The 13,591-nt window shown below is 40.9% G+C and overlaps 1 protein-coding gene across 3 annotated transcripts in view; it reads left to right on the forward strand.

The window, feature by feature from the left end:
- Positions 1-3,121, forward strand: part of LOC106585594 (bone morphogenetic protein 1) — a 68,569-nt gene extending 65,448 nt beyond the window's left edge. For all 3 annotated transcript variants that reach the window (XM_014171981.2, XM_014171980.2, XM_045706703.1), the window contains one exon: positions 865-3,121. In XM_014171981.2, coding sequence (XP_014027456.2) covers positions 865-999 — 135 coding nt within the window. In that variant the 3' untranslated portion in view covers positions 1,000-3,121. The remainder of the gene's footprint in view (positions 1-864) is intronic.
- The last annotated feature ends 10,470 nt before the right edge of the window (positions 3,122-13,591 follow it).

Genomic DNA, 13,591 nt, shown 5'->3' on the forward strand with positions numbered 1-13,591 from the left:
TAACCTCATCTATTGAAAGGCTTTTTCTGCCCAACAGAATTTCTAGCACCAACAATATACTGTCATAATATAATTTCTCATTCAGGCCTAGTTTTATTGAACCACTGCAGCTGTGTTAAAACAACACTTTCAGAGGCAGTGTAAAATTACCTCTGCAGTCGAATAACCTTTAATACTGTGTGTCTGTGTTTGAGCGTTAAAGAATGGCCCCATGGTTGTGAAGATTTCCACTCCACTCTCCATCTTTAATCACTTTGTTAAAGTTGATGTGTTCCTCTGGGTTGGACAATATTGCTTCAGTAGCAGCCGAGCTCAATAAGAGCAGGCCCTGGCTGGCTTGTGATAGGCTATCATGGTCTCCAGCACTGAGCTGTAACTGAGAATGAATCAGTGCTAAGGCTACAGCGGGTGTGGGGTAGCTGGAACAATGAGGCCACTGGGGAGTTGAAACGTTAGCTCCATAGGCCATGGAACAACCTTGATTTCATTTAACATACTTAATAATACGCCTGTCTCTCTATCTCTCTAGCTACTTTACTGATGCCTGGTACTGTAAATCAGTTCTAGCAGGAGCTGGAGGGCACATAATGCTCACAGTACCAAAATTACCACTTCCTCCAAGTCCTTTTTTAGACATGTTGGACTAAATTGCAAACTGAGACTGTAAAGTAAGGTGGAAAGCTCATTATGGGTTTTATTGGAGAATAAGTTGTTCACTCCAACAGCCCTCCCCCTCCCTTACGCTACAGTCCCCTCAGTCTGTATCTATGAGATATCATTTGGTTTTAATTGAAGTGCAGTCAGAGTGCCAGAAACCGACAGCCGTTAACTCAATCTGTGTTTTTTTCCCCTCTGTTCCCCCAGCCTCCCGAGGAGATCTACTCTGCCGGCGACTCCATTGTAATCAAGTTCCACTCTGACGACACCATCAACAAGAAAGGCTTCCATGTCCGCTACACCAGCACTAAGTTCCAGGACACACTGCACTCGCGCAAGTGACCAGCGGGGGCCGGAAAGGGCCGGGTGGGGAAGAGGGGCAAGCGGAGGGGCCCCCAGGGGAGGCGCCAGCCTGACACTCGGAAACCTTCGGCCACCAAGATTATTCAGAAACGACAGAACAGCCGCAAGACCACCAACCGCACCTCAGTTCCCAGGGGCTCCAGCCCCCGACAGACTGTGAGGAGTAAAGCCATTCTGCAGTAGACCTTGTTTTTACCTTTTTTATGGTTATGATTGGGGTGGGTGGGTGGATATTCGGTTTAGGCGGATTCAGGGGGAAAGTTTATCTACCCCCAGGTTTTTTATTTTTTATTTTATTTTAAAAACAAATGCCTCCTAATGAGAGCTAAATGAACAACAGTGGATTCTCAGGACCTGTAGGAAGGCAGGCATCAGCTGGACAGATCCCTGCTTTTGTCAGGCCAGCCCACCATGCCAGGGGGGAAGAAGGAGAAGAGGAGGAGACCGGAGAGAGTTCCAGAGGGATTAGCCAACCCCAACCTCCCGGCCGCACTCCTCCGGAATACTAGAGCTCCTCTCCTCACATCCCCATCCCTATTGTTCAAGGATTCCAATCCGTAAGAGGATTAGAGGAATACCTTTGACTTGAGGTTTTGATACTGTATGTTAGAGAATTGCAAGTGTAATTGGAATTGTCCTGGCCACCAGTACATGATTCTCATTATTACCATTAACAAGGAAATTAAGGAAGCAGTTATCTAATAAATAAAATGTGACCCATGTCTTCTGGTTGGTAATTGCTTGCCCATTGAGGGGCTATTGCTGTACCTCTCTGTGTAATTGTAATGAGTATGATTATTCAAAGGGAAGTGACATTCTTTCCTCAAATCAGTAAGCACTTTACAGTGAATTGTTCCAAATCATGAACTCATGAGATTTTGTAAAATGCAAGTTCACTTATTTTTTATGCATTTTTATGCAAATCACTTCTATTCCCTGATTATTTTTTTTTCATTGCTCCATTTAGTTTCTCAGGCGTGCTGGAGAGCTGTTTGTACCCTGTAACATTGGGGAATAAAGACATGGTTTCTGTTTTAGTGTTGATCTAAAGTTTTAATGTGCAGGATTTTCTCCCACTAGACTAAAACTCTCCATAGATAGTATAATCTCCAGGTGCAAGCCAGAGACTCCTTTATTGTAATAGAAGGTTCTGGATGCTGGCAAGTCTGAGTAGTCATTGTCATAGCAACACATTGCACAATATAATCATCTGTTTATGGTGGGGCACTGCAGAATTCCATGCTAGTATGAAAGTGTTGGTATTTTGCAGCAAGACTGATGTTGAATACATGTCAATTACTGTTATCCCACTCTATTTTCAGGTTCTTTTTCATTTGACTGACAATGCCAGCTGTGTCACTTAATGTCTTTGCCTTTATAACCAATCAATGCAGATGTTTAGCATGGTTGGATTTGTAAAAACCAATGGATGTGCTTGTGATAACAAAGTAAGTGCTATGTGTGTTTGTATGCTGTCATATGCTCCTGTCTCTTTTCAGCTGTCTGTGTTTAGCATGTGCTGGTTAGCTGAGAGTCCTGGGCACTGTAGAGAGAAAATACTTCCACAGGAGTCAGAACTCATTCTTTTCTAACAGCCTGAAGCACATTGGTCTGAGACTGCCAAGCTCCACAAACCAATGAAGACGAAGCATTTTCAGTTATTCAATCACACACTCTTAGCCCCACAAAAAGGCTAACCATTTCATCTTCTGAAATGATTTCCTGGGTTTAGTTTGAGTTTCAGGTTATATTTGGTTTCAACATATCTGTAATAATGATGACCTGTGAACATATCCAGTGACCTCTGACATAATGGTTCAGCCACTGTTTTGCTCTGTACAATACTGCCTTATTATTCATGTTGCATGAGTGATAATGTTATCAAGCAATAATCCTCAGGGTGGCACCAAATAGACTGAACTCACACTAGCTGTGCTCACTGGAAACCAAATCTGTACATCTAACAGTAACAAATAGCATAGCCTGTCTTTGTGCATTTTAAATCTGCTAATATGAAAAGTATCTGTATTTTTTTTTTTCTTGCTCAGCAGGAAATACAATGGTTCTGTTCAGTAAAATTAAAAAGCAATTATTCTTGGAATCATTTAATTAACTAAATATTATATTTTCTGCCATGGTTGATGAACAGTAATGACAAATTATGAAATGATCACATCAGCTTGTCTCATACAGCGCTAGTAGGATATATAAGCACAGACATCTAATCATATTCCATATTGAGCTCGCAAGTGGTGTAGCGGTCTAAGGCACTGCAATTCAGTGTGTCACTACAGTTCCTGGTTCGAATCCAGGCTGTATCACATCCGGCCGTGATTGGGAGTCCCATAGGGAGGCGCACAATTGGCCCAGCGTTGGCCGGGTTTGGCCGCTATAGGCCATCATTGTAAATAAGAATTTGTTCTTAACTGACTTGCCTAGTTAAGTAAAGGTACAAAACAATGTTGAACATAAGCTGTCAGGGTGCTGTGTGCTTTAGGGCTCTATTGAATCGCTTTACAGATCTGCAATAGAAATGTAAAGGTAATTTCAGATTGAGCCGACATATGCAGCATTTACGGTGAACATTGCCTTTAAATTTTAATCGCGCTGTAAAGCTGAACTTCTGCGATGCGGATTGAATAGAGACACTAGTCATCAGACAGTAGGTGGCTTGTGGATATCTATGTCAATAACAGTTCTTTGTGTGCCAAATGATTTACATGAAAAATGAATTGCGCATGAGCTATTTATCATTAATTATTAACTGTCACCAGAGAAGACATGTCTAAGCTGTCACAATCGGCTTAGTGCGACACTCGAATTCACTGAGCGTCACACTAAACTGATTGTGGTATCTCTGCTCCCGTGAGATATGGTGTTACCAAGCAAAATCGGAGGCAAGGGCTGCAAACCAAGGACAAGGGGACACACAAGTGTGATTCTAAAAACTTGAGCCGTAGTTAAGAGCAGTAGTCTACTTGCAATCAAAAACAGTGAAATAACATCTCTTTTGGATGTTTGCCCTTCAAGAACATCTATAATTTCCTCAGATAGAGTAAGTGGGTAGTGCATTAGAAGTGCAGTTGAAATGTGTGCCTTAGAACCTTAGATGGTTATATGTAACATAAACCTATATCATTTCAAGTATCACTCTTAAATCAGTTTAAATTAAGGGAATTAAAATAACCACTTTTCTTCTTCCTCCATCTCATACCTTCTTTATTTAATGCTTACAGCAACAGGTCTAGACATATAATGTACTGAAGTGTTACAGATTCCGCAATAGACATAAGGTAAAGGTAAATTCCGATTGAGCCGACATGTGGAACGTTTACGGTGAATGCAGTCGCCACTAAAGGCGGAACATTGCCTGTAAAATTCAATCACGCTGGAAAGCTGAAATTTACGCAATGTGGATTGATTAGAGTCCTTAATCCAGTTACAGATTCATCATGTAGTCTAACTTAAAAAACATTATTTAAGCAATAATAACATGAGGCCATGTGTTATGACATTTTTATCATGGCTGTGACCTGGTCTTTCGCCTCATGGCATAGACTAGTGGTGTGCGGTCTAGCTGTTTGTTCACTCACACCCTCCAACAATTGCTAATAGCCTCACCTCTCCGTAACCGCTAGACTATATGATTAAGTGAAAATCTGAGGCCCGCACCCGACCCTAACACGCAAATATAGAAAATACACTGTAGTCTACAGTCAAAGACTGCAGAATGGGTTTTTTGTGCCAAATTTGGAAATGTTTCTGCTTATAATTTCCGACATTTTGGTAGGCTATTTCGAGAGTTTTTGACTATAAGGCTCTATTTGCATTTTTGTCAAATTTGAGTTATAGACATAGCCTTGTTTTGTTAAATGGTCTCTAGCTATATAATACTCTAAATAACCCCAATTCATGTTGATAAACCAATGAGGGTTTGGAACTTTAAAGCCAATTATCTCAGAATCATCGTTTTGTAGATATAAACTTACAGTCCCAAGCTCCCCTGAATGAGACGTTAGCTCCCCTAAATGCAACAGAAGACAAACTTTAGGGGGGGCTTTCAAAAAAAAAGCTAATTTAACCATTCTTTAAAATGTAGTGGTAAATACACTACATGACCAAAAGTATGTGGACACCTGCTCGTCGAACAACTCATTCCAAAATCATGGGCATTAGTATGGAGTTGGTCCCCCCTTTGCTGCTATAACAGCCTCCACTCTTCTGGGAAGGCTTTCCACTAGATGTTGGAACATTGCTGATGGGACCTGCTTCCATTTCAGCCACAAGAGCATTAGTAAGGTTGGGTACTGATTAGGCCTGGCTCGCAGTCGGCTTCCAATTCATCCCAAAGGTGTTTGATTGGGTTGAGGTCAGGGCTCTGTGCAGGCCAGTCAAGTTCTTCCACAGTGATCTTGACAAACCATTTCTGCATGAACCTCAGTTTGTGCACGAGGGAGGGCATTGTCATGCTGAAAAAGGAAAGGGCCTCCCCCTAACTGTTGCCACAAATTTGGAAGCACAGAATTGTCTAGAATGTAATTGCATGCTGTAGCCCAAACCATGAAAAAACATTATTCCTGCTCCACCAAACTTTACAGTTGGCACTATGCATTGGGGCAGGTAGTGTTCTGGCATCCACCAAACCCAGATTAGTCTGTCGGACTGCCAGATGGTGAAGCGTGGTTCATCACTCCAGAGAATGTGTTTCCATTGCTCCAAAGTCCAGTGGCGATGAGCTTTACAACACTCCAGCCGACGCTTGGCATTGCACGTGTTGATCTTAGGCTTGTGTGCAGCTGCTCGGCCATGGAAACCAATTTCATGAAGCTCCCGACAAAACAGTTATTGTGCTGACGTTGCTTCCATAGGGAGTTTGGAACTCTGTAGTGAGTGTTACAACCCTAGGACAGACAATTTTTATGCGCTACAGCATTCGGCGGTCCCGTTCTGTGAGCTTGTGTGGCCTATCCCTTTGAGGCTGAGCCTTGTTGCTCCTAGATGTTTCCACTTCACAATAACAGCACTTATAGTTGACTGGGGCAGGTCTAGCAGGGCAGAAATTTAACCAACTGACTTGTTGGAAAGGTGGCTTCCTATGAAGGTGCGATTGAAAGTCACTGAGCTCTTCAGTAAGGCCATTCTACTGCAATGTTTGTCTATAGTGATTGCATGGCTGTGTGCTCGATTTGTATACACCTGCCAGCAACAGGTGTGGCTGAAATAGCCGAATCCACCATACTTTTGTATATATAGTGTATGTTTTACATTGGTAAATATGAAAATAAAAGCTTCTAAATGAAACGAACACCCCCACTTCTCTGTTATGGATAAATCCATGTAGTTCTATGTGGAACACTGTACACTCAGTAGTGTTGAATTTCAGCCTCAACTGAGCTCTTTATGCATAGATTTTCCTTTGTACTTCCTAATTGTCGCTATTTGTTTTCCACGCGTCCTTGACAAAAAATAACCTATGCCTTTATTGCAATGCATTAGATTTATCTGTTGATTTATCATTGTTTGCTTTTGCTTCTTTTCCAGGTGTGCGCGGGTACTGTTGTTCTTCGTGCCATACTTGGCCAGAAGTAGTAGACCATTTATTTAGCTTTACTGTTTTTTTTATCAATATTTGTTTCCTTTCCTTGATCAACTGATGATGGTCGACAATATCACTAGATAACTATTCTAAAGCCAGATGCGCATCCAATCCATCCAACAAGTACACGTTACGACAGTAAGCCTATAAGGTAACTCTTTCGGTTAGACGAGGTTTTAAAGTTCGGTTGATTAGAAGCATTCGATTTTGCGATGGTACAGGCCTACATTATTTGGGATTTGTGTGACCATGAGAAGTGTTTCACGGCGAAACATAGGCCTAATGAAATGTTACGTAGGAATAGATACACTTACAGTGCATTCTCCGAGATCGCCAAGATCCATAGTTGGTACAGGGTTTAAATTTAGTGTCCTAATTCAATTGTTAAATGCTCAATAATGACAAATAACACTGTCATAAATGTAATTAATGTAAGGAAAGGTAGTATTTTATATCACATGATCTGTGAAGACACCTAGCATTAACTCATGAATTATGGACAATTCATGAACTAGGGTGTAAAACATGTTTTGATTCAACTCATTTTCTATTGAATGTAGGCTTCCTGTCTTGCGTGTGTTCATGTGTAAAATTGCCTTGGCTGAGAGGGTAGGTCTAGTGGAGAGTAAAAGCAAGTTAACTCTGTTTTACCACATTTTGCAGAAAAATGCATTAAAAGTATAGGGGGCGTTACTTTTATTTACCACAATCAGAGTTTACCCACCAATTTTTTTTACCACTACATCAGGGGTTACTGGTAGGCCTATTTGAAGTTCATGGTGAGACGCATTGTAGCCTAGTTTAGTAAATAGTGTATTAGTGACCATCCCATTTTTCCGGGACAGTTTCAGCCTCATTTCAGGTGTCCAAACTTTTCAGGCTACAAAAAAGGGAAATTTGTCAGCAAGACGCATCAATTAATGTAGGCCTAATCAATGGCAATTCCTAATTAGTTGTGCTCATGCCACATTAAAAGGTCATTCCTTTTTAAATTACGTCATTATTAGGCCCATAAAAAAATGGCATGCATGCGCAAGAACAATGAGACAGACATTTCACTGGATGTAGGTATAACTGTGAAGCATCCGTTTGGCTTTTCCACTCACCAAATATGGTGATGAGAGGAAGCCCACTGGCCGGCAGTGGAAGAACATGGAGCGAGATGAATTTTGACCGACATCCTGCACATTTTCTCCTCGATAAAATATTTCATCTCAATACAGTTTTCTGTTTCCAAAACTATAATCTGTAACAAACAAAGTGGACAATGTTTTGTAGACTTTACACTTTGCCAAAGTTTCAAAAAATTGCGTTGTTTAGAAGAGGCGCATGATTTATTGCACACGTGTATTTCACAAAGTAGAGGTTCCCTAACAGAAATATGCAAATAACTGCTAGAACGCGCCAATAGGATCTGACACATACGTCTCTTGTCTGAGCCATTGAATTGTGATTGGTTTGGGTAGGTTGTAACTTTTACAGTGTGAACAACATCCCCTATACACTTCCTGATGAACTCAGTCACCGTGTCGGTGTATACATCAATGTTATTATCTGAGGCTACCTGGAACATATCCCAGTCTGCGTGATCAAAACAATCTTGAAGCATGGATTCTGATTGGTCAGACCAGTGTTGCATAGACCTTAGCACAGATAATTCCTGTTTGAATTTCTGCCTATAGGAAGGGAGGAGCAAAATGGAGTTGTGATCTGATTTGCCGAAGGGAGGGCGGGGGAGGGCCTTGTAGGCATCCCTGAAGAGAAAATAGCAGTGCTTGAGTGTTTTCCCAGCACGAGTGCTACAGTCAATGTGTTGATAGAACTTTGGTAGCGTTTTCTTCAAATTTGCTTTGTTAATATCTCCAAACAACAATTAATGCAGCCTCAGGATATGTGCTTTCCAGTTTGCATAAAGTCCAGGGTAGTTCCTTGAGAACCGTCATGGTATATACACTGCTGTGACTATAACCGAAGAGAATTCTCTCGGGAGGCAATACGGTCAGCATTTGACTGTAGGGTATTCTAGGTCGGGTGAACAAAAAGACTTGAGTTTAAGTATGTAATCACACCATGAGTGGTTAATCATGAAACATACACCATCGCCCTTCTTCTCTGAGAGTTCTTTATTCCTGTCTGCGCGATGTACTGAAAACCCAGCTGGCTGTATGGACGGGGAATGTATATCCGTAGAGAGCCATGATTCCGTGAAACAGAGTATGTTACAATCTCTGATGTCTCTCGGAAGGAGATCCTCGCCTTGAGCTGGTCTATTTTATTGTCCAGAGACTGAACATTAGCGAGTAATATACTCGGAAGCGGTGGATGGTGTACCCGCCTCCTGAGTCGGACTAGAAGTCCACTCCGAGTACAAATGGGTCATAGTAGGCAGGACAAGCAAGGAGGGGGCAGAACCAAGCATGAGCTAGAGCATGTATTTGCATATTTCCATTGGGAAACACCTACTCGGTGAAGTGTGCGTGTGCAATCACGCAAATTTTATGTTGTGTGGATTGAAACAGCATATGACCTTATGTATCACAAAGCATGATCAAATTAATTAGCTAGCTACAATAATTTTGAGAAACATTGAGACATTTTTTGGTAGATTTTTGGGTCGAATTAACCAGTTATCTACCTTTGATAAGCAGCTTGCTAGCTAGTTAGCTCCGATGACAATTTCAAGTCTTTCTAAACTAATATCTGACTAACTCGTAAATATGAAGTTATTTCAGAAAAAAAGTTAACTGGCTAGGGCAACATGCTTTGTGACATTATGTAAGCTAGCTATCCCCAGTTAGATGATGTGTTTTCACTTATTGCATCTGCATGCTTGTTGCGTTCTCCCTTATGCACTCATGATGTGAGCTCATTCTAAATAGTATAATCTAATCTGTTCAAAACAGTGGACGCATGTCAGAGGTCATTCCTTTTTTTTGCTATGCAAAAGTGAAATAGGTGTACAGTTGAAGTCAGAAGTTTACATACACTTAGGTTGGAGTCATTAAAACTTGTTTTTCAACCACTCCACAAATTTCTTGTTAACAAACTATAGTTTTGGCAAGTCGATTAGGAGATCTACTTTGTGCATGAAACAAAGTAATTTTTCCAACAATTGTTTACAGACAGATTATTTCACCTATAATTCACTGTATCACAATTCCAGTGGATCCAAAGTTTACATACACTAAGTTGACTGTGCCTTTAAGCAGCTTGGAAAATCCCAGAAAATGATGTCATGGCTTTAGAAGCTTCTGATAGGATAACTGACATAATTTGAGTCAATTCGAGGTGTATCTGTGGATGTATTTCAAGGCCTACCTTCAAACTCAGTGCCACTTTGGTTGACATCATGGGAAAATCAAAAGAAATCAGCCAAGACCTCAGAAAAACAATTGTAAACCTCCACAAGTCTGGTTCATCCTTGGGAGCAATTTTGGGAGCAATTTCCAAACACCTGGAGGTACCACGTTCATCTGTACAAACATTAGTATGCAAGTATAAACACCATGGGACCACACAGCCGTCATAACGCTTAGGAAGAAGACACTTTCTGTCTCCTAGAGATGAACGCACTTTGGTGGGAAAAGTGCAAATCCATCCCAGAACAACAGCAAAGGACCTTGTGAAGATGCTGGAGGAAACAGGTACAAAAGTATCTATATCCACAGTAAAATGAGTCCTATATCAACATAACCTGAAAGGCCGCTCAGCAAGGAAGAAGCCATTGCTCCAAAACCGCCATTAAAAAGCCAGACCACGGTTTGCAACTGCACATGGGGACAAATATCGTACTTTTTGGAGCAATGTGCTCTGGTCTGATGAAACAAAAATAGAACTGTTTGGCCATAATGACCATCATTATGTTTGGAGGAAAAAGGGGGATGCTTGCAAGCCGAAGAACACCATCCCAACCGTGAAGCATGGGGGTGGCAGCATCATGTTGTACGGCTGCAGGAAGGACTGGTGCACTTCACAAAATAGATGGCATCATAAGGATGGAAAATTATGTGGATATATTGAAGCAACATCTCAAGACATCAGTCAGGAAGTTAAAGCTTGGTCGCAAATGGGTCTTCCAAATTAACAATGACCCCAAGTATACTTCCTAAGTTGTGGCAAAATGGCTTAAGGACAACAAAGTCAAGGTATTGGAGTGGCCATCACAAAGCCCTGACGTCAATCCTATAGAAGTTTTGTGGTCAGAACTGAAAAAGCGTGTGCGAGCAAGGAGGCCTATAAATCTGACTCAGTTACACCAGCTCTGTAAGGAGGAATGGGCCAAAATTCACCCAATTTATTGTGGGAAGCTTGTGAAAGCTATCCGAAACATTTGACCCAAGTTAAACAATTTAAAGGCAATGCTACAAAATACTAATTGAGTATATGTAAACTTCTGACCCACTGAGAATGTGATGAATGAATTAAAAGTTGAAATAAATAATTCTCTCTACTATTATTCTGACATTTCACATTAAAATAAAGTGGTGATCCTAACTGACCTAAGGCAGAGAATTGTTACTAGGATTAAATGTGAGGGATTGTGAAAAACTGAGTTTAAATTATTTGGCTAAGGTGTATGTAAACTTCCGTCTTCAACTGTATTTATGCTGTTGTTCAAATGCACAGATCGCTTTATATATCTTCTCAAAGAAACTACCAGTAGTTCGAAAACTTGGCATCATATATTTCTGTCATGCTGCTTTGTTGACAACACCAACCACCTCGTGCCCTGGGTATTCAACAAATCAGCGGCCGCCACTAGACTTTTAGTAAGTACTGATCTGTCTGTAGAGGCTACCACAATATTCTATCAACTTCCAAACAGGCATATTGAGCAAACAACATTGTTTTACAAAGTAAAATGAGAGAGAGAGAGGCTTTTGGCATATATGGGGCAGATTTATGTAGGCCCTAACAGTTTGTGGGCACCGTTTGTCACTGTTATAGTGCAATTAATCGTTTAGTTTTGTGTTGTGTAGTGGATTTGCTGGCATGCATCCCACCATTTTTTACCTTCATCTCCCAAATCGCCACTGGAGATAATATAAAGTGAATCTCATTCTAGTTCTGTGAGAGATAGGCTACCGGCATGCTTATCTCACACCACAGCAACGTGTTGTTCCCTAGGCTACAATGTTGCGCAAACTATAAACCCGGTCCTCCCAACGCAAATTCATTCTTAGAATATCAGGCAATGGCTGAAAATCTACGTTTTCACAATACGTTTTTTAGGGGGCATTAGAATTACAAAGGCAACTCGAATTAACTGTGATTGCTTTTATTCAAATTTTTACATTACAGTGAAGAAAAAAAAAGTAATGCGATGAGAGGTACCAGATCCTGGCAAATACGTTCCACAACGAAAAAGTCAAGGGCAAGAATCGGCTCAAATTAAGCACCGACTGTGCCATAGAATTGATACCTTCACCACAGTACATAACTCACATTTTTGTAGGTTTACAATTTACCATTTACAGTCTGAAGTGCATGAAGATACTACAGTATTGCTTCGGGGTCTATTCAATCAAATCTGCTTTTGCAGACTGCATAGCTGTTGTTTTGGCAGTGCATTATACGTAAAGCAGACATTGTCATTGGCTGCACAGTCAAATTAACAGAAATCCCATGCAGTCTTGTTTACAAGTTCGAACACTGGAACGTGAAATGTAAGCCTAATCTACACCTCGATTATGATGATAGAAATTCTCATTATTTAGTTTAATGATTTGTCAATTTGAGCGTAATTATTTATATATAGCCTACACTTTCTCATTCTGACCTTTTATACGAATGTGGCGGTGTATGCAGTTCGACCTCACACACCTCCAAAACATCAGTGTGTCAGCTATCGTTGATCTGATTGAATCTAGGCCTTAGAGAGAAATGTACAGTACATTTGAACCATAATGAGAGGGCTAGCATTTTTCTTAGCATTTTTGTTCAGATATGTGTGGTTAGTCCTTAATTTCCTTATCAGATGTTAAAGTTGAGTTACTTCTGTCTGTGGCATTGTTTGCGGAATTGCAATTGTTGTTCGTGGAATTGCAATATCCCTTCCTCGAAATGCTCCTCAAATCACTGCTCTATTACCACCGAATGTTACAGCACTCAAGGAGTGTGTTAGTAGGTAGCCTCAGGAGAAGGAAAACATTTCCCAAGTGTGTGTGTTATTAGCAGCATACAGTACAGTGCATTCGGAAAGTATTCAGACCCCTTGACTTTTTCCACATTCTGTTGTTACAGCCGTATTCCAAAATGGATTAAATTGTTTTCCTCATCAATCTACATACACTACCCAATAATGACAAAGCAAAAACAGGTTATTGAAAATAAAAAACAGAAATACCTTATTTACATAAGTATTCAGACCCTTCAGATCCTTGAGATGATCAACTTGATTGGAGTCCACCTGTTGTAAATTCAATTGATTGGACATTATTTGGTAAGGCACACACCTGTCTATATAAAGGTCCCACAGTTGAGAGTGCATGTCAGAGCAAAAACCAAGCCATGAGGACAAAGGAATTCTCCGTAGAGCTCCGAGACAGGATTGTGTCGAGGCACAGATCTGGGGAAGGGTACCAAAAAATGGCTACAGCATTGAAGGTCCCCAAGAAGACAGTGGCCGCCATCATTCTTAAATAGAAAAAGTTTGAAACCACCAAGACTCTTCCTAGAGCTGGCCTCCTGGCCAAATTGAGCAATCAGGGAGACGGGCCTTCCTTGGTCAGGGAGGTAACCAAGAACCCGATGAGATATCTCACACTACATCTAAGATCTACACATGTAGACTGGACAAGAGTGAGGCCAGTAAAGTAAAGAACCTTTTAAACCAGTTTTTACAATCTTCCCAATTTACACTGGCCTTGTCTTGAATAATCTTTTGACTCGCAACATTCTCTTCTGAACAATCAGACAAGTGAAGAGGTGTTATGTGAGTGATAGGCTTATCACTGGAATAAGGGAGTGCATGAC

Source organism: Salmo salar, chromosome ssa24, assembly GCF_905237065.1.
Source record: "Salmo salar chromosome ssa24, Ssal_v3.1, whole genome shotgun sequence".
Lineage (NCBI taxonomy): Eukaryota > Metazoa > Chordata > Actinopteri > Salmoniformes > Salmonidae > Salmo > Salmo salar.